General features: G+C 34.8%; 1 protein-coding gene and 1 long non-coding RNA gene across 2 annotated transcripts; both read right to left on the bottom strand.

The window, feature by feature from the left end:
* Positions 1–10,780: 10,780 nt before the first annotated feature.
* Positions 10,781–13,477, bottom strand: aru (arouser). Its single transcript, XM_075295353.1, has 5 exons — positions 12,989–13,477; positions 12,786–12,929; positions 11,565–12,726; positions 11,351–11,481; positions 10,781–11,289 (listed from the first exon to the last, which is right to left on the bottom strand). Exons 1-5 carry the CDS (start codon positions 13,292–13,294, stop codon positions 11,158–11,160), a joined length of 1,875 nt encoding a protein of 624 aa, XP_075151468.1. The 5' UTR covers positions 13,295–13,477; the 3' UTR covers positions 10,781–11,157.
* A 6,549-nt stretch (positions 13,478–20,026) lies between these two features.
* Positions 20,027–20,590, bottom strand: LOC142223039 (uncharacterized). The gene is made up of 2 exons (XR_012718509.1): positions 20,299–20,590; positions 20,027–20,239 (listed from the first exon to the last, which is right to left on the bottom strand). It is a non-coding gene; the product is annotated as an uncharacterized LOC142223039 (long non-coding RNA).
* Positions 20,591–22,641: the final 2,051 nt, after the last annotated feature.

Genomic DNA, 22,641 nt, shown 5'->3' with positions numbered 1-22,641 from the left:
CTTCGGAGAACAATTCATCTCAAGAAATGGACCGGTAAGTTGGCCACCAAGATCATGCGATTTGACGCCTTTAGACTATTTTTTGTGGGGCTACGTCAAGTCTAAAGTCTACAGAAATAAGCCAGCAACTATTCCAGCTTTGGAAGACAACATTTCCGAAGAAATTCGGGCTATTCCGGCCGAAATGCTCGAAAAAGTTGCCCAAAATTGGACTTTCCGAATGGACCACCTAAGATGCAGCCGCGGTCAACATTTAAATGAAATTATCTTCAAAAAGTAAATGTCATGGACCAATCTAACGTTTCAAATAAAGAACCGATGAGATTTTGCAAATTTTATGCGTTTTTTTTTTTTTTTTAAAGTTATCAAGCTCTTAACAAATCACCCTTTATATGTTTCGCCCGATTTTGCCAAATTTGGCCGTAAAACCCTTATTTATCAACCGATAGTGCTCAAAGTTGGCTAAATATAATCTTCTATACCTCTAACTGTATGTGCGCAATTTCATCAAAATCGGTTCAAATTTAGATATAGCTCTCATATATATGTATCGCCCGATTTTGCCAAATTTGGCCGTAAAACCCTTATTTATCAACCGATCGTAACCAAGGTTGGCTAAATTTAATCTTCTATAGCACTAACTGTATGTGCAAAATTTCATCGAAATCGGTTCAAATTTAGATATAGCTCCCATATATATGTATCGCCCGATTTTGAAAAATTTGCCCCTAATAACCTTATTTTTGATCATAGGGGCCTCATTTATTAACTGGTCGTACTCAAATTTTACACAAAGTGACCTTCTGTGGTATCAATCATACCTGCAAAATATTATACAAATTGGTTAAGATTTAGATATAGGTCCCATATATGCATCGCTCGATTTTGTCATATTTGGCCATAATAGTCTTATTTATTAAGCTATGTTATTCAAATTTCAAATTTTGATGTACTAGCTGATCATATTTAGACTTACATGTAGCTCTTACATAAATCTATTGCCCTATTTGCAGAAATTTGGATTTATTACCCACAACTAATTGACAGATTTCCTCTTTTTATACCCTTCACCACTACTGTGGTACAGGGTATAATAAGTTTGTACATTTGTATGTAACGCCAAAAAGGTGTAATCATAGACCAACCTTTCAGTATACGGATCGCCTTAGAATTAAATTCTGAGTCGATTTAGCGATGTCCGTCTGTCTGTTGATGTATTTTTGTGTGCAAAGTACAGCTCGCAGGTTTAGTCCGATTGTCCTAAAATGTGGTATAGGGTCCTGTTTCGGCTCAAAGACGATCCCTATTGATTTTGGAAAAAATCGGTTCAGATTTAGATATAGCTACAATATATATTTTTCACCGATCTGGTCATAATTGGCGTGTATATCAAGCGATCTTCCTCAAATTCCGTATGTCCGAATATTTTATGAGTCTCGAAAAACTTGCAAAATATCAGCCAAATCGGTTCAGATTTATATATAGCTCCCATATAGCTTTCGCCCGATTTACACTCAATTGCCCACAGAGGCCAATTTGTTGCTCCGATTTAGTTGAAATTTTGCATAGGGAGTAGAATTAGCATTTTAACTACGCGTGCCAAATTTGGTTGAAATCGGTTCAGATTTGGATATATCTCTCATATATAGCTTTCGCCCGATTTACACTCATATGACCACAGAGGCCAATTTTTAACTCCGATTTAGTTGAAATTTTGCACAAGGAGTAGAATTAGCATTGCAGCTATGTGTGCCGAATTTGGTTGAAATCGGTTCAGATTTAGATATAGCTCCCATATATAGCTTTCGCCCGATTTACACTCATATGACCACAGAGGACAATTCTTTGCTGCGATTTAGTTGAAATTTTGCACAGGGAGTAGAATTTGCAATGTAGCTATGTGTGTCAAATTTGGTTGAAATCGGTTCAGATTTAGATATAGCTCCCATATATAGCTTTCGCCCGATTTACACTCATATGACCACAGAGGCCAATTTTTTGCTCCGATTTAGTTGAAATTTTGCATAGGGAGTAGAATTAGCATTGTAGCTATGTGTGCTAAATTTGGTTTAAATCGGTTCAGATTTCGATATAGCTCCCATATATAGCTTTCGCCCGATTTACACTCATATGACCACAGAGGACAATTTGTTGCTCCGATTTAGTTGAAATTTTGCATAGGGAGTAGAATTAGCATTTTAACTATGCGTGCCAAATTTGGTTGAAATCGGTTCAGATTTGGATATATCTCTCATATATAGCTTTCGCCCGATTTACACTCATATGACCACAGAGGCCAATTTTTTGCCTCGATTTAGTTGAAATTTTGCATAGGGAGTAGAATTAGCATTGTAGCTATGTGTGCCAAATTTGGTTGAAATCGGTTCAGATTTCGATATAGCTCCCATATATAGCTTTCGCCCGATTTACACTCATATGACCACAGAGGCCAAGTTTTAACTCCGATTTAGTTGAAATTTTGCACAGGGAGTAGAATTAGCATTGCAGCTATGCGTGCCAAATTTGGTTGAAATCGGTTCAGATTTAGATATAGCTCCCATATATATGTTTTTCTGATTTCGACAAAAATGGTCAAAATACCAACATTTTCCTTGTTAAATCGCCACTGCTTAGTCGAAAAGTTGTAAAAATGACTCTAATTTTCCTAAACTTCTAATACATATATATCGAGGGATAAATCATAAATAAACTTTTGCGAAGTTTCCTTAAAAATGCTTCAGATTTAAATGTTTCCCATATTTTTTTACTAACATTGTGTTCCACCCTAGTGCATTAGCCGACATAAATTTTGAGTCTATAGATTTTGTAGAAGTCTATCAAATTCTGCCCAGATCGAGTGATATTTAAATGTCTGTATTTGGGATAAACCTTTATATATAGCCCCCAACACGTTTGACGAATGTGATATGGTATCGAAAATTTAGATCTACTAAGTGGTGCAGGGTATAATATAGTCGGCCCCGCCCGACTTTAGACTTTCCTTACTTGTTTAATAATGGACTCAATATTAGTGGCATACTAACTCTTTTGGTGCAAAATAAACTATAGCTCCTAATATTAGACATTTCTGCTCAGATTGTGACAAGACACCCATAAACATGTACCCCCCTTTATGTTCACCAAAACCTATACCAATGATACCCCACAAAGGCTTATATTTACTAATTCAGTAGGGGTGGTTTAGGGTATAATATAGTCGGCCCCGCCCTACTTTCTACTTTACTCACTTGTTTTTTTTCTCATTCAACCGTCGAACGGACGTGTGTTTTAATAGCGGATAAAATCATCGTAATAAGTACCTACTACGAATTTCAAGTGTGGTGGGATCAGCGTTACCGTTGGGAATTTTCAAAAAGTGGCACAAAAAGTGGCAAACGTCGAAAAAAGGGGCACAATTATTTTTGAAAAGTGGCACAAAAAGTGGCACATTCTTTTTATTAACTTATACAAAAAAAAATTAAGAAATAAATACTGCTATGAGGTCAAGTTAAAATATATTTTGCGAATTCATACAAATTGGTGAACAAATCCTATTTAAAATTATTTTTTAAGCGTCTATAAAATAATCAGGCCTTTCAATTATATCTTTAAATTTATTTACGATATCAAAATAATTTATATCATCATTGGTTTTTAAGTAATGCGGAACCCCCTTTTCTTCAGTTTTTTGTCATTTAGGTCAATTCATGGTAAAATTTGTCCACGACTTTCGGATTGTGATGTCGTTTTGTGACCTATCTATATTGTTTTAATGTTTTTAATATACAAAGAATTTTTATAGTCGATATCTGCTAAATCACGTTTTTACAAACTTTCTTACAAAATTTATGTATATTTGTAATAGAATATTTTTGTTAAATATAATTAATAAACAATTTAAGGTAAGCACTATGTTCGATTTTCGAGTTGAAATTTTCGCGGCTACTTTACTAAAACAGTTCAATATAAAGCAGATAAATTAACTCAATAACTCAATCGTTTATAATTTTGATTATTTCAGGAAAAGTAATCGCGAAAATTAAGCGATTTTCAACTCGAAAACCGAACATAGTACTCACGTTTAGGAGGATTCGCTTTGGGATATTTTGTTAACGGTATTCATACTTTTGATAATATAAACTAAAAATGTAAGATAAATCTGTGGTATTTGAAAGTGCATTTTGGATCTTTAACATATACTTTCTCTAATTTCTTAGGACACTTTTCTTCCAATTTTTCTCTAATGAGGTAATGCTTCAATACTGTCCACTGTTCCAGCATTCATTTTGAGGAATATAGTAGAATTGGAACAATCTGTCTCAAAGGGCGATTGCAATTTTTTCTAACTGGGTCCTTATGGGATCCATCATCAATTATTTCCTGCGGTCGTAATACAAACCTTAAACATTTTCATATTTATCCTGATATTTCATGCCACAATAAATTTGGCATATTCAAAGTTCGGTTTACCAAATAAGTTGAATCGTAACTGTTCACGTAATAAGAATTAATGAGCGAAGGCTGTTGGTGCACAATATTAAATTTTCTTAATAACACATCTATGGTGATAACTACCCATAATATTTAAACTTTTGAAAAAGTGGCACGAATTATTGGAAAAGTGGCACAAAATCGTAAAAAGTATCCCATTTAGTGGCACAAACAAAAAGTGGCGCAAAAGTGGCACCGCCCAAGAAAAGTGGCAAATTTGCCACTAAAGTGGCACAACGGTAACGCTGGGTGGGATATTAGGCCACCATGCAGAGAAATTCAAAGACATCCACTGGGTTGCTAACTTCAGGGCCCAGTGGACGGGTATCGACTGGAGTTATAAATTTGGGCAATGACCAAGAGTTAGGCCCTGTAGACGGGTCGACAGGTGGCGACACTTTGACAAGTCGAACCTTTTCCAAGGTAACGGCATCAAAAGGATGTAATCCCTCACGAAAGAGATTCAAGGAACGCAGAAATTCTTTGTTTATCCTAAAGAAATTAGGATCAGTCGACCCAAGCACGTTGTCGGCTAAACAAAACGATTCCTTAAAATGGGCTCAAGGAATTCTTGAGGCTGGAAAAAGGGAACGATCACCGGATGAGCTGCCATCCTCCAAAAGGGATCAACGATCGTTTGCCTCAGTTGCTAAAGACAGCCTTGTGATGGCTATCATTAATAAAGGAGCATTGGACGGTATGGTTCCAAAGCAAAAATGGGGGGAAATTGAGAATGTTCACAGGTGCTGGAAAAGTTTCCCGGCCCAGATCCTCGACACCAAGAGGCTGGTTGGTATCAAGGACGATTTAAGCTAGTCGCATTTGAGGACCAGAGGTCTTTAGAATTTTTTAAAGCTGCTCTGATACTAATTGGTGAAGTTTGGGAAGGAGCTGCCCTAGAGTTAGTCGAGAAGAAAGACATACCGGCTAGACCTAGAGCACATGCGTTGATCCCTGCAAACCCTCCTGACCCTGAATCTCTTTTAAATAGACTGAAACAATGCAATCCAGATCTTCCAACAGCTGATTGGAAGGTTGGCCGTTTGGATGAAGTGGATGGACCAAGACAGCATGCAGGGCCGTGTATGCTATGGGTTTCATTATATACAAATTAAGGTATATAAAAACGATCAGCTAAAGGATTCGTAAATCGACAAGCCTCTGTCTGAATCAGAAATAAGTGAATCCTCTTGAATCCTCGAGGGAGATACCAAAGATGCAGACTTGGATAGACACCGTATGCAAGAGGAGGTTTCTACTGCCTCAAAACTCACCAAACTGAACCTATGGTTATTGCGAGAGTCACCGAGATCTCTGAAGTGGATATTCTGAAACGGCTGATGTGACGGTTGTTGAAAATCTCAATGGTCCTACGGATCCTCCAGATAAATCTTCACCATTGTAAGGCTGCATGTGCTGCCTTAAAAGTTCTCCTGATGAAAGGGGGCATAGATAAAGTTCTTATTCAAGAACCATATCTTTATAGAAACAAAATATGTGAATTAAGTACTCCGGGGTTCAAACTATTGCAGTATACTGGTTATGATGTAAATCGAGCCTGTATAATTGCTAAAAACGAGCTCAACTTGTTTCTGCTTCCTTCAATGTGCAATACAGACACTGTCGTTGCCAGTTTAGAAATAGCCAAATGCAAATATTGGGTATCTTCGGTCTACATGGGACATGATAGGGAGATGCCTCCATGTGCCGTTAACACCTTAGTTGAGGAGTCATTGAAAACAAAGACAAAACTCATTATGGGATGCGATGCAAATGCACATCATAGTATATGGGGAAGTGGTGACATTAATACAAGAGGAGAGTCACTCCTAGAGTGTATTTTGCGTACTAATTTGGTAGTTTGCAATAAGGGCGATGCCCCAACCTTTGTTACTAAAAACAGGCAAGAGGTTTTGGACGTCAATCTTCACCAGATAAATCTTCACCATTGTAAGGCTGCATGTGCTGCCTTAAAAGTTCTCCTGATGAAAGGGGGCATAGATAAAGTTCTTATTCAAGAACCATATCTTTATAGAAACAAAATATGTGAATTAAGTACTCCGGGGTTCAAACTATTGCAGTATACTGGTTATGATGTAAATCGAGCCTGTATAATTGCTAAAAACGAGCTCAACTTGTTTCTGCTTCCTTCAATGTGCAATACAGACACTGTCGTTGCCAGTTTAGAAATAGCCAAATGCAAATATTGGGTATCTTCGGTCTACATGGGACATGATAGGGAGATGCCTCCATGTGCCGTTAACACCTTAGTTGAGGAGTCATTGAAAACAAAGACAAAACTCATTATGGGATGCGATGCAAATGCACATCATAGTATATGGGGAAGTGGTGACATTAATACAAGAGGAGAGTCACTCCTAGAGTGTATTTTGCGTACTAATTTGGTAGTTTGCAATAAGGGCGATGCCCCAACCTTTGTTACTAAAAACAGGCAAGAGGTTTTGGACGTCAACTTGGCCTCGCAAGAACTGAATGAAATGATATCTGATTGGCAGGTTTTAAGTGAACATAGCTTCTCAGATCATCGCTACATCAGTTTCACATTTGATGTTCATACCACCAAGACCATATTTCCGCCAAATGGTAGGAAAGCTGACTGGAATAGGTATAGGGAATCGTTCAATATGATGATACCGGAAATACTAAGGCCTTCAACATTTCACTGAAGGCTGCATGCCCTAGAGGGAAGCCAAGGGGGAAAAATCGACCACCATGGTGGTCTACGGAGTTAGGTAATATGAGGAAATCGTGCAGGAAGCTCTTTAACAAAGCAAAGTCCACCAGAGCTCCTGTGGATTGGGACGCTTACAAGAAAAATCTGACAGGATACAAGCGAGAACTGAGAAAGGCTCAGCATAACTCTTGGAATGATTACTGCAGCAGCATTGAGAATACGTCCCAGGCTTCCAGACTACGGAAGGTGCTAGCATCCACGAACTCTGCTCCAGGTTTCATTAAAACATCGGAGGGCAATTGGACAACGTCCAGTGAGGAGACGCTGTCCAATAGTAACACATTTTCCCGGAAATCAGACGGCTTAACCATGTACTGACGGTGCCACAGTGGCTCAGCGGTCGTTTCCTATCGAGGAAATTGTATCGGAATCTAGAATAAAATGGGCGTTAAATAGCTTTGGATCATTCAAATCCCCCGAACCTGATAAAATTACTCCGGCGGAGTTACAAGCGGTGGCTGACAGAATTATCCCCTGGTTGTCGGCGATATATGAAGGATGTATCAACTTAGCATATATTCCAGGAAAGTGGAGGGAATCAAAAGTCGTTTTCACACCTAAAGCGGGAAAAGCCTCTCACATAATGCGAAGGATTTCCGACCAATCAGCTTATCATCATTCCTACTTAAGACTCTGTAGAGGATGATAGATATTTATCTTAGAACTAGCGTCGATTGAAGTTTGCTACAACATGCATACTCGAAGGGCAGGTCTACTGAGACCGCATTACTTGAACTAGTCAGCTTTATTGAAAGCTCACTATCTGTCAAAGAATACACAATCGTGACGTTTCTAGACATCGAAGGGGCGTTCAAAAACGTCCATCCGAGGTCAATATTAAATGGACTGACAACTCTGAATGTTGATCCAGGTATACTTAGGCTGTTAGACGAACTTCTAAGGAAGAGACGCATTTTAGCCACAGTAGGACAAGCAAATAAACAAAGGTATGTGAACAGAGGCACTCCTCAAGGAGGAGTTCTATCACCTCTTCTTGGGAATGTTGCTATAAACGACCTTCTGGTTTCCTTAGAAAAAGAAAGGATAAAAGTGGTGGCATACGCAGATGATGTGGCGCTAGCAGTCAGGGGAAAATTCCCATCAACAGTTAGAGATATTATACAGAGAGCCCTCCGGATGACTGAGAAATGGGCGAAAGATAATGGTCTTGGGGTAAATCCTTCAAAGACAGAACTAGTCATACCATAATCATAGTTATCAATTTCTTTTAAGTAGAATATTTACGTTTTTATGACCTTTACATAGCCAAAGAACACAGGTTTTTAATACTTTATTTTATTAATTTTTTGGAAATCAATTTAATACTTTGAATGTAAAAAACAAATCTTTAATTTCAGAATAATTCCAGAACAATTGGGAAAATTTTATATTACTCATCTGCTTATAATTTTATAGTGAATTGGTAAAGTTTCTTTAACTTTCTTTTAACCAGAATATTTAGTTTTTTTATGCATTTTACATTTTTGGAAACCAATTTAATGGTTTTATTTAATGTAAAAAATAAATATTTAATTTCAGAGTAACATGAAATGAATTGGGACAACCTTTTACATTTCCCCTCAGTGTATAATTTAATAGAGAATTAGTAAGTTTTCTATTAAAACTTCCTTTTAACTAGAATATTTAGTTTTAGGGTTCACTATTTATGTATCAAAATGTATTCCAGATTTTTATACCCTGCGCCACACTGTGGAACAGGGTATTATAAGTTAGTGCATATGTTTGCAACACCCAGAAGAAGACCTGATAGACATATGGTGTCTTTGGCAAAAATGCTCAGGGTGGGCTCTTGAGTCGATATAGCCATGCCCGTCTGTCCGTGAACACATTTTTGTAATCAAAGTCTAGGTCGCAGTTTTAGTCCAATCGACTTCAAATTTGGCACAAGTATGTGTTTTGGCTCAGAATAGAACCCTAAAGAAATCGGTTCAGATTTAGATATAGCTCCCATATATATATATATATATATATATATATATATATATATATATATATATATATATATATATATATATATATATATATATATATATATATATATATATATATATATATATATATATATATATATATATATATATATATATATATATATATATATATATATATATATATATATATATATATATTTCGCCCGATATGCACTTATATGGCCCCAGAAGCCAGAGTTTTGATTAAAATTTTGCACAATCTTTTACTCCGATTTAATTGAAATTTTGCACAGGGAGTAGAAATAGCATTGTAGCTATGCGTGCCAAATTTGGTTGTAATCGGTTCAGATTTAGATATAGCTTCCATATATATGTTTTTCTGATTTCGACATAAATGGTCAAAATACCAACATTTTCCTTGTAAAATCGCCACTGCTTAGTCGAAAAGTTGTAAAAATGGCTCTAATTTTCCTAAACTTCTAATACATATATATCGAGCTATAAATCATAAATAAACTTTTGCGAAGTTTCCTTAAAATTGCTTCAGATTTAAATGTTCCCCATATTTTTTTACTAACATTGTGTTCCACCCTAGAGCATTAGCCGACTTAAATTTTGAGTCTATATATTTTGTACAAGTCTATCAAATTCTGTCCAGATCGAGTGATATTTAAATGTATGTATATGGGACAAGCCTTTATATATAGCCCCCAACACTTTTGACGAATGTGATATGGTATCGAAAATGTAGATCTACAAAGTGGTGCAGGGTATAATATAGTCGGCCCCGCCCGACTTTAGACTTTCCTTACTTGTTTTTTAGTGTAAACATATTGCCTTTCCATTAAACTGCACTAAAAGTCTTCACTGCGAATAAATGCCTATGTTCCGTAGAAAACAATAACACTGGTTTTTGTTTTCAACAGCAACAATATGTACTTATAATACCATTAATTATTTTTCTAGCTTTAAGAATTTATAAGTAAAACATTCCGCCTTGAGGCGTTATTTTTTAGAAGATCTCTCATAACCCTGGGGCAAATTGCCATTGAATGACCTATGGATCAGCATATTTACTGAATTAAAACTATTAGAATAACCTATTGTTCAAAATATTCAAAGTAAAACAGGTTGCTCCAACAAACTTCTATTTTGGAACAGCAGACTCCTAAAACGTCAGTAGTTCGCTGAAATTTTCTGCGGAATGAAATTATAAATTCTCTTCGGCCTCTCTGATATGAGAATTAATCTGATATGGGAATTAAGTTCAGCTATTTCAACTAGCGATTTTGGCAAAAACGTTTAGCAAACACTTTAGCTGATTCAGCAGAATTTGTTTGCTATTGCAGCAAATAATATTGGATGTTTCAACCAATGGATGTTTATTGAAACAACTACATTGACAGCTTTTTCTTTTTCTGCAAACAAATGCTCTTCTAGCAAATTTTCTGTGTTATTAATAATAATATATTTTGACTGTATGGTATTTTCATTGTATACTATTTGTAACTCATTTACTGTGTATTCTATTTGCATAACAGTATTTTACGTGTGTACATACAGTGATTAAGAACAAGCACTATTTTATAAAATATGATTTATTAATGTGTACCAAATTCTAATAACATTTATATAAGAAATATTAAAAATATTACGATTGGAGTGAGTCCGAATGAACTATTGCAGCAATAATGTTAGACACACGGCTTTACAGGCCTAAATATAGGTCTCATCTTATTTCTTGAATCGTATAAAATATACTTATTCATAAAAAACTTGTAAGTAAAGCCAGTTACTATGTCATTCTTTTGCAACTTCTTGAAGAAGTCCGCAGAAGTAAATTTGCTTCATTAATCCTCTGGATGATATCATGCAATTTTACTACACTTTTGTTCCCATTTTTTTTTTTGTATATTCATTTAGATTCTTCCATCATAGTAACTAGCGCTATATAAATATTCAATTGGATGTTTTCTGATTGCTGTAATTGTCGTGAAGACCGTGGACTGGGGCAACGATTGTACTCGGCACATGACCTATCTGACCATACATGTTCCGGGCCTTCCACCATTTCCTTGAATCATCCAATATCTAAGAGTTTGTATACACACAATGTGAAAAATTCAATCATATTATACGACAATTTCATTACCTCCAAGTATTCACCCTTCGACACGCTTAGTTCTTTATCGTTATTGGCCATGCGAGGATAGCACACCATAGCAACATTTGACCCTTTTTTGCGTAACATGCTCAACCATTGATTAGTCATGGAATCCATATCTATAAATACATGGCAACATTATCTACTGAGCCGTGACTGGAAATATTATATAGTATATTTTATCTAATAATATCTTTATTACCTTCTTTATTCTTCCTTTCTGGCCTTGCCTCTTCCGTTTCAAGAGTATCCACACCTGTTATTTCAGCATCAAAATATTTTGGATTCGACGTGTTATAGCCATAATGTTTGTTCGATGTCGCTGGAAATGTTGAAGTTTCCGTGTTTTCTACAGAATTATGCATATAATGCATATTCGCTGCTAAGGTTGGTCTAAACGAAGATATTTTCTGGGGTTCTGGTATATATTCAAACTCTCTTGAAGAATCTTCGGATTTAGATAATGTGAGTACAGTGTCGAAATTGCTTATATCTGTGTTGTCTTGAGGACGCTTTTCAATATAACCAGAGTTGTGAAAATCGTTTTTCTCATGCCACTGTTCTGCGGATACAGTCCATGAAGGACCAAGGGACTTCCATAGCTCTGTTTCCTTACTACTGACACAGTTTATTAAGAAATTGATCGTGTCAGATGTTAAGAGCGGTTCGACTACTTTCGATGTAAGCTGGGCCTTACTATAAGTGTCTCTTGCTGCTTCAACTATTAACGCAAGGGGAGTAAAAAGGAAATGAACCAATTCTGGTGCATTCGGGTCGTGAATATGTGTTTTAAGTTTTGACAAGAGGTTGAAAGATAACTTAAACTTGGCTAAGATATCTATGAACTCTTTTTCCATAGGTGGACGTGTATGTAAGTTTATAAGACCATCCCCGATTTCTCGGTGCTTATGTCGCCGCCTTTCTACCTCTCTTACAGCCGCAGCTGTATGTTGAAGTCGAGCAATAAACTTTTCAATATCATCGAAACAACTATTTAGAATACAAACTTCCCTTTCATATCTTTCACTTGAAACGGAACATGTGTCTTCAAAGAATCTTCGTCCATGAGATTCAATACCAGCTACATCTGGAGAACCACATCTGGATCCAAATGGATCATTTACTGGAAACTCTTTGTGTTCATAGTCAATGTGGTCAACATGGATATTGCCTTTTTCTGTACTATTGTGGTATCTGTGCTCTTCGTGATGGTGTTTATAGAAATCCATATTGGTATTCTTCTTAGCGGATGAATGGCTAACTGCTTGGTATTTAGAAGAAATTGCAGGAGATTTTGATTGTAGGTCGTTATTTTGTAGTGACTTTATTTCTTGAACTAAATCAACAGCGGATATGCTCTGAGACTACAATTTTCGTTAGCCATGAAAAATTCGGCAGAAAAATTAAGAAAAATAAAACAAACCTGAAAAATATGCATCTCAGACTGAGCCCCACTTGCAGCAGAAACAATAAAAACAAGAACATTGTTGTACAACTCAAGAACGTCATCAGATGTGAACGCTGTCGGGCATTCAACTAGGTAGGAGGGGAACTTTTCAATCAAATCCTGAAATTGTATTTATAAATAAGGGCGTGTAGTTATAGCCAAAAATTTCTCTTTCTTACTCCGGTTTCGTAGTCAGTTATGAGAACATGCCCATTATCCAAACACAGCCTCATTTTCTGCGACCAAATTCCAGTATTTTTCTCCATTTGTAATAATCGCCGCATTCCATCCATGGGGTGAACAATCCCAGCATCCCTGTTCACAGTAAAAGTGGCCAAGTGTTCCATGACATGGCTTCTTTTCTCCTGTAATTTCGATGGCCGATATTGTTGTAGTCGATTCTCTTCTTCATCAAGCCCATCTGCTATATTTTCACTGATTTTTCGAGATATTTTAGTGTGACCATGTGGATTATACTGTGACATCTGGAGATTCTAAATTGCGATCGTCAAAAATGGCTTTCAAGTTTTACAATCTCATAAATTGAGATAACTTTGAGATTCAGAATGTTGCTAAAAATATCTCTTACTACCAACAATTTGTCTGCCACATACGTAATTGCAATTAGGAAGTGATCAGAAAATATCAATTGTTACTTTCAGTAGTTATGTGAAGTCTGCAGTTTAGTAAGTATATGTACAAAATTAAAGAGACGTCTAATAACAATGACTGATGAGAATACCAACTGTTGAGCGTTCATTACTTAACTGTTATTCAAAATGGACACATTTCAAACCCTTAGTTTTCGATAATGTTTATACGAGTGGAAAATATAATACAGGTAGACATTTAATGAACAGGTATGACTTTTTATTTAAAGTTGAGTACTATGTTCAATTTTAGAGCTGAAAACAAGCTTGTTTTCACGGTTACTTTTTTAATTTGATTAATTTAGATATATAAAATGATTATCAAACAATTCATTGGATCTTTTCCATCCATTATTTGATAAGACTTGATAAAAATATAATAGTCTTCATACGTATTTTTGTACTTTTAATTTAGTGTGTTGCTGAAAGAACCGAACATAGTACTCACCTTAAAGGTAAGTACTATGTTTGCTCTTCGCGTTGAAATGTTCGTGGTTACTTTATTAAAACAGCCCAATACAAAGCAGATAAATTGACTCAATTGATGCGCAGTTTCTTGTTCCTCTAGATTTCGATAAGACGTTACAGGAATAAGTTTGTTATCAATTATAATTTTGATTATTTAAAGAAAAGTAATCGCGAAAATAAAGTGGTTTTCAACTCGAAAACCGAACATAGTACCCACCTTAAGGTGGGAATATATTGCTTCGATGTCAACATTATTTGGATTTGGAGATTGATGGGCCTCACCATCAAGTGGGCGTTATCAGAATTGGGTCTAAACAGCGCATCCATTGGTTAGACGTTGTATCACACGAAGATACTACATTAACGTGTCATTAATGTATCTATATTGTGCAATTAAACGTATATAAAGGGTGATTCTTTTGAGGTTAGGATTTTCATGCATTAGTATTTGACAGATCACGTGGGATTTCAGACATGGTGTCAAAGAGAAAGATGCTCAGTATGCTTTGACATTTCATCATGAATAGACTTACGATCTGCCACAACGTCGAATTTTCAGTGAATGGGCCCTAGAAAAGTTGGCAGAAAATCCGCTTTTTTATCGACAAATTTTGTTCAGCGATGAGGCTCATTTCTGGTTGAATGGCTACGTAAATAAGCAAAATTGCCGCATTTGGAGTGAAGAGCAACCAGAAGCCGTTCAAGAACTGCCCATGCATCCCGAAAAATGCACTGTTTGGTGTGGTTTGTACGCTGGTGGAATCATTGGACCGTATTTTTTCAAAGATGCTGTTGGACGCAACGTTACGGTGAATGGCGATCGCTATCGTTCGATGCTAACAAACTTTTTGTTGCCAAAAATGGAAGAACTGAACTTGGTTGACATGTGGTTTCAACAAGATGGCGCTACATGCCACACAGCTCGCGATTCTATGGCCATTTTGAGGGAAAACTTCGGAGAACAATTCATCTCAAGAAATGGACCGGTAAGTTGGCCACCAAGATCATGCGATTTGACGCCTTTAGACTATTTTTTGTGGGGCTACGTCAAGTCTAAAGTCTACAGAAATAAGCCAGCAACTATTCCAGCTTTGGAAGACAACATTTCCGAAGAAATTCGGGCTATTCCGGCCGAAATGCTCGAAAAAGTTGCCCAAAATTGGACTTTCCGAATGGACCACCTAAGACGCAGCCGCGGTCAACATTTAAATGAAATTATCTTCAAAAAGTAAATGTCATGGACCAATCTAACGTTTCAAATAAAGAACCGATGAGATTTTGCAAATTTTATGCGTTTTTTTTTAAAAAAAAGTTATCAAGCTCTTAACAAATCACCCTTTATATGAATATGCTTCCATAAAATATTGCTTTTAGATTTTTCACATTTGTTAATTCTCGATTGGTTTAAAAATTACAAATGTAACGGATGGTTTACAATGCTTTATCTTTACAAAATTAACCTTTAACTGGGTACGTGGTGGTAAAATTTACCACCTCGAACACTCGTTTACATATATTTTAAAAAAGACGTGTGAAATAAAGTATATGTTAATCATTGAAAGAACATATAATATTTCGAAATATTGATTTATTTTCGTTAAATACAATGTTTACTAATCAACAAATATAATAATGATACAAAAAAAAACATTTTTTACAGAAGAAAATATTAATGTAAAAGAGGGGGTAAAATTTACCACACGTCGCAAATTACGCAAAAAAATTTCACCTCACCGGTTAAAGGTTAAGAATAACAATTGTCGTTTTCCCATAGATTTGACCAACGGTGCCACATTCAATTTCGTATATTGGACTCAATATATTAACCCTATTATTTTATTTTTCGGGTATGCGACCTTGTAATATTGATCAGTAATTTAATGGCAACCGTATTTTGATTGAACAATTATATCCGTATTGTGAATGCTGCAACAATTTATCGGCAAATGTATTGTAATTGGACAATTACACAACTATTGTGAATGTTACAAGAGCAAACATCTATGGGCCGTTCAGTTGTATAAATTTTGAGGGTATGTATTCATGTGCACTCATAGAAAAAGACTGATGTTAGTAGCAAACACTGTCTAATGTTATTCAGAAAACAAAATACTGCTGTTTTAGCAGAATGCTGCTGTTTTGGAGAAAACGAGTCAGTGGGAATATAGCATTATACGAGTCAGTGGGAACATAGTAGTTAACACTGACCTGTTTTCCTCATTCGTTTTTCCAAAACATATCACCGTTCACTCCGAGTTGAGATGTTTTAGTTTGACTGTTGCCATCGAAACCTGAAATTCCCATTTACTCTTAATTCAAATATACGCACCGTTTGTTCAAATAATTACCGAGATTGCAAAGGGAAAAGATTTGTAAGCTATTTTCACATCCTTATTCTTCAAAGCCTTTGTTTATTCGTTTTTTTAATGAAATTTATTTTGATAATTTGACATATATTTTGAAAAGAGTATGTTCAGTCAGAGCATATTCTAAATTAGGGGCGTTTACATTTTAAAATTGACGTGTTTTGGAGAAAAAACTTGTATTTTGAACTTGATTTTTTGTATGGGGAGAAGGAATCGTTTTGAAATGCGCGATCGCAGAGGGAAAACATTTTTAAAGCTATTTTCACATACCTATTCTTCAAAGCCTTTGTTTATTCGTTTTTTTTTCTATGAAATTTATTTTTATAATTTGACATATATTTTGAAAAGAGTATGTTCAGTCAGAACATATTCTAAATTAGGGGCGTTTACATTTTAAAATTGACGTGTTTTGGAGAAAAAACTTGTATTTTAAACTTGTTGTTTTTTCCCTGCCAGCATTTCAAAGTTCCATTTCAACCTCATCGTTACCACAGACTCGTAAATGTCACTTCAATCATCATGAAAAGGTACATCAAAAAGTACATGCAAGTAATTTGCCATCCCTACTGTTAAAAAAGCCATTTTTTGTGAAACGCCAAGCGCAACCAGCTTGTTATATTTTAATTAAATAAAAACGAAAATAAAGTTCTGAAAACGCTTAAAATTGTGAAAGCTATATTGGTGAACAATTTGGTGATTTTCCAAATGGAATAAAGTGATTGTTTTTCAGATATTTTACAGACACGCTGCCTCCATGGAATAAAAACACTGGTTGATAGACGCAGCAACATGTAACTCGTTACTTGTAACTCAACATCATCATTAATGCCAAAAATTATGTTAAATGTAATGTGATAGTGGTATAAATGTTATATTTTTAAGAATTTGTAAATGTTTAATCAAATTAATAAATATCTAAACAAACGTGTTTTACTCGACCACAATGATTCTTTTACAACTATCTTAAAATGCACTTTTTCTGATTGTTTGGAGGGTCCCTTATTGGCGTCGTTCTAAATTGATCTATAAAGGCACCTAATAATTGCACTCATGCGAAACATTTTTGTAGTAACTTGGCGTGGTACAACTTCTCAATAGTGACGGCGCTTTTCCGACGAGTTTTTGATGTCGTATATGATTGTTTTCGACGTAGTGGGGATTCTCAAAAGAGTCCCCAAATTCAAAAAATGTTGGCAGGGTTTTTTGTATGGGGAAAATGAATCGTTTTGAAATGCTTATAAAGGCCGGTATGCACCTCTAGCGATAAATTTCATTCCCATAAGAAATGCATTGCTATTTATGCTAACGATATTTTCGGTAGCGTTAAATTTCGTAAACTGGTATGCACCTCTAATGAAAATAACAGGCTTGTCAAAAGCATATTTTGGCAGCAAACATTTAATTTATTACAATCATTGTGTGCGTAAAAGTTTTAAAAGGTCTGTAAATAATAAACAATTTATTTGAGGAATATTTGGAACATATATTAAAAATTTTTAAAAGCGATTAGCTGGTTTAAAATTTGTGTACACAGCACTGTTTGTTTGTTGTAGACTTAAAAAAATTTTTGGTACCGAAAATTTCGCTAAAGGTGCATACCGGCCTTAAAGGCAAAGCATTTCAAACCCAAAAACATGTTTGGTGAAAACGTCATATTACGCTTTATCGGCGGCTTCAATGAAACAAATTTTTTTTCTAATTATTTTGTTATATCTTTGAATATATCATGGTTGTCATGTATAAATAACAGTTTCTTTACAGTGTTTGAATTTAAGCGAGATATTTTAGCAGTTATTATTGCTCCTGCACTAGAAAAAACTCGTCGGAAAAGCGAACTATGTTTTCAGCACTTCATTATCGATTTAAATAAATTATAAGAAGCTAGTTGAGCTTGGTGTTTCACAAAATATAAAATGGCTCTTATAACAATAGTGATGGCAAAATACTTTCATGCATGGCTGAACAAGAAGGTTAAATCATGGGCCCATATGATTACAATTTTTTTATTTCGACAAAATTTTAAGATGTCAAAATCATATGTCTATGGTGATTGCAGCTCTCCAAATGACACTGCATAGCAAATGCATCTCAAACAAACTCGCACATTCATAGCTGGAGAATTGTTCAAAGATGACTTGAGTATCTTGATAACATATTCCAGACCCAAAATACCACGCACTGTTTTTGTTAATAGATGGCGAAGATCCATTTGACTGACTTCCATTCTTAACTTTGGTGGGTATTATAGTCTTATTTGTCTCATATCAGCGTTCCTCGGATGAATTATCCACTTCACAATCACTCATAGGTGACGCAATTAAATTTGAACCTTTATTTTCCTCTGGATTTTAATTATTTTTTCAGGACAATTGAAAGAATAAATAATTGCCACTTTTACCAATACGATTCTTTTATCAGCTGATTTTGACTTCTTAAAATTGTAAACAACATATTGAAATTTGTTGTTTTTGTTATCGTGATTCAACCTCCTTATTCAGTCATGCTTACGAGTCTGTGGTAGCGATGAGGATGAAATGCATATTTGAAATGATGGCAGGGTGTTGATAGTTAGCCTACCCCGTATGGTACAATATCAATACCAAACGGAACAGGCGGTACACAAAGCATGAAAGTACCATACGGTGTTATGAAAGTACCAATATGGTATTGAAAATAATACCTAAGCGATATTAATATTTATACCATAAAGGTATTGATGTATAAACAGCGCGGTATTACCAAATAATACCAATGCGGTATTGGGTTTGTTATAATCCCGGTATATATTGTTGTAATACATATTTAGAATAATAAAACACACGTAACAAAAACATTTTTTAATGGATTTAAATACTGATTTTAATGCATTTAATACATATAATATGTACACCGAAAAAATAAACTGTTTTATAGGAAGAATAAACTAACTCGTACGAAAATTGAACTAAATTTTGCTACACATTTTGCGATTTCCCCAAAGCGTTGTTAAACCCAGGAAAATTTAATGCTATGTTGTACTTTTTAACTACAGTTCACGAAATTACACCCTCTAATAGAAGAAAATATTAACTAAAAGTTAAGAAGAAAATCATTGGCCCCAAATCATGACCATTTTAACCATACAGTAGTTCATTCTTACTATTTTTGGGAATCGTACGAAAATGTTCATTTACTTTAGTTCATATTGACCTTATGTGTACGGTCATCGAACTTTGTACTCACGTTTAGCTCATAAAGTATTTGAGACATACTTAAAAAAACGAAAATTTAATTGGGATGTGGAATAAATAAATTTAACTACATATAATATGTACACTACATATAATATGTACATTTAATACATATAATATGTACACCGAAAAAATATAACTGTTTTATAGGAAGAATAAACTAACTCGTACGAAAATTGAACTAAATTTTGCTACACATTTTGCGATTTCCCCAAAGCGTTGTTAAACCCAGGAAAATTTAATGCTATGTTGTACTTTTTAACTACAGTTCACGAAATTACACCCTCTAATAGAAGAAAATATTAACTAAAAGTTAAGAAGAAAATCATTGGCCCCAAATCATGACCATTTTAACCATACAGTAGTTCATTCTTACTATTTTTGGGAATCGTACGAAAATGTTCATTTACTTTAGTTCATATTGACCTTATGTGTACGGTCATCGAACTTTATACTCACGTTTAGCTCATAAAGTATTTGAGACATACTTAAAAAAACGAAAATTTAATTGGGATGTGGAATAAATAAATTTAACTACTAACAAATAATTTTTTTTACAATAAAAATAAGTTAAATTTAGCGTTAGTTTAACTACGGAAATTTTTTTCTGTGTACATACACCAATTTTCTACCAATTGAGTTATGTCTCATCGCAGGCACTGCAAACATCAATTTGTCTGGTGGGGAAGGATTGATTGTAAATGCCACTTATACATCTAATGAAAGAATGTTCGCATTAGTAAATATTAATAATGATAAAAAATACTTTACTTACCTCTACTTCGCTATATTCACATAATTATTTTCATTGGTAGTAATTATTTTTCCTACAAACATTGTCGTTTGCATTATGTGAAAAAACAAACTACCAGGCGACCAACTAGTTTTCATCCGCGGCTACATATCGTTATCTTTTGATAGTTAATACCATAATATACCGGATGGTAATGATTTGATATAAAACGGTAACGAAATTAAACGGTAACGTAAGTCAACCTACCAAACGGTAATGGCCACATATCGCATTTTTTCTACCATTGTACATCTTTTGAGTTAACTTTGCCAATATCAGGAAATACTAAATTAAAACAAAAAAAAAAAGATATAATTAAAAAGCTTCGAAAAAAGGATTAACCTACGGAGTTTTCAATGCACCTATTGATTTTTCCTCCATCAAGTAACTATATCCGTTTCATCGACATCCGCATCGAAATACTTTTTAATCCCTAGGTCTAAGCCTTCATGATCTGCCGCTTTTTATGTTGATGACATGTATAAATGGGAGTACTTCGTCCCGTTCGTTCAGCGGTTTTTTAAGACGTTTCCAGCCGTCAAAACCTCAGCGACAGCGGTTAACTGAAGCCGACTTGAAATCGGCAGGCGCAAGACTCTGCTACCAGATGAATGACTAGATGGTACCTCCGTGAAGTTAGCGACGTAGCTAATTTTCGATAATGCTTAGTACTAAGTTCGTTTCTGCGAAAAATGAATATCTTCATCTATCTCCGCAAATAGTGTCTCAAACCCAGGGATGTTAACTTATTTATGTGAAATAATATACCTGCCTATTTTTTCGTGCGAAAAATCTAGGTTTGTAAAAATATGTGTTTGAAAATGCTCAAAACAAAGTTTTCGCATTTATTCCGCGCTAACGTTTTTTATATGGAGTATAACAGTTTTTCGTGCATCTTAGTACTACACGGTTGAGAAAGACTGTTTTTCATATGTTTGGCTATAAACATTATATGTTTGGAACACAAATTTTTAAACACAATATTATTGAGTGCAAGCATATAATGTTCATAAACTAGCATAACATGTTTGGGACATATATGTTAATATGTTAGAACATATTATGTTTGGGACATAAAATGTTTTTAAATATAATATGCTTGGATGCAAACATATATTAATTTAGAAATAGCCTATAAACATATATGTGTTTAGTAGCTTGGAGCGCTATTTAACAGGGAGCGATATTGAATTAAGTTGGTGGTTGTTGCTTGTTATTACAAAATTAACATTTTATTTTTCCTTGGGCAATTGATCAGCTACTTCTTTGATCCTTACAAACTGTGTGGTCCGCTGCTCGAATCCCCGTCCGGCAAAAGGTAAAATTAAAATAAAAAAAATCATACAATTGAATAATTTCTTCTACAATGTTTGTATTACAGAAAAAGGTGCTAAGAACTAAAAAATCTCGTGGAAGTGAGAAAGATGTGGGGGAATATACAATTGGGCAGAAACAAAATTTTGAGCATTCAGGTCGAAAACCTATGTTGTTAGCACCTATATTACCATAATTCATTATGATTGTAAATATATAAATAAATAAATAAAATTTTGAGCACAATATTGTTTGGGAGAATTTTTTTTAAGCATATAATATTTTTGGGTGCAAAATGCTTCCAAACATATTATATGTTCACATAATAACATATTGTTTTTTGGAAAACAACATTATTGAATTTGGATGCAAAAATACAAAATGTTTGGAAATTGACTACCCAAACATATATTGTTTAGACCAATATGCTTTCAAACATATTATATATTGGAAGAGATCAAACATATAAATGTTTGGGCAATAGCCAAAAATGTATATGCTTGAAGCAAAATATGTTTGGGAGTATATGTTACAGAAGCGATTTTTTGTGAGCGTGTAGGCTTAATAAAGAAATGGTTTATTCACAGGGTGGCACAGATACGGAAAATACTGAAAAAGTACCTTTTCTATCAACTGTTCGGAGCTAGAATTTCAAGAACCAGATTTCTGGACATCCGCATCGAATACTTTTTAATCCCTAGGTCTAAGCCAAGGCATATTAAAGAGGTAAAGTCATGCAATCAGGTGACTAATATCGACATTCATCTTGTCAAAGGCTTTGTTTACGTTTAGTATGTTTGTTTACATTCTTTGTGTACATAAATATTACAATACAACAACACTACACATACACAAAATGTCAACTTAAGTGACCTGCCATTTTAGTTTGACTTTCTAAATATCATAGGTTATGTGGCAGCCCGATGTATCAGGCTCACTTAGACTATTCAGTCCATTGTGATCAGCTAAATATCATGGGGTGTACACACGTTTGCTCGTGACTTTACCTTT

The sequence above is a fragment of the Haematobia irritans genome, chromosome 2 (assembly GCF_050003625.1).
Source record: "Haematobia irritans isolate KBUSLIRL chromosome 2, ASM5000362v1, whole genome shotgun sequence".
Classification (NCBI taxonomy): Eukaryota; Metazoa; Arthropoda; class Insecta; order Diptera; family Muscidae; genus Haematobia; species Haematobia irritans.
The sequence above is the reverse complement of the archived record's forward strand: the minus strand, read 5'-3'. Positions and strand labels throughout refer to the sequence as shown.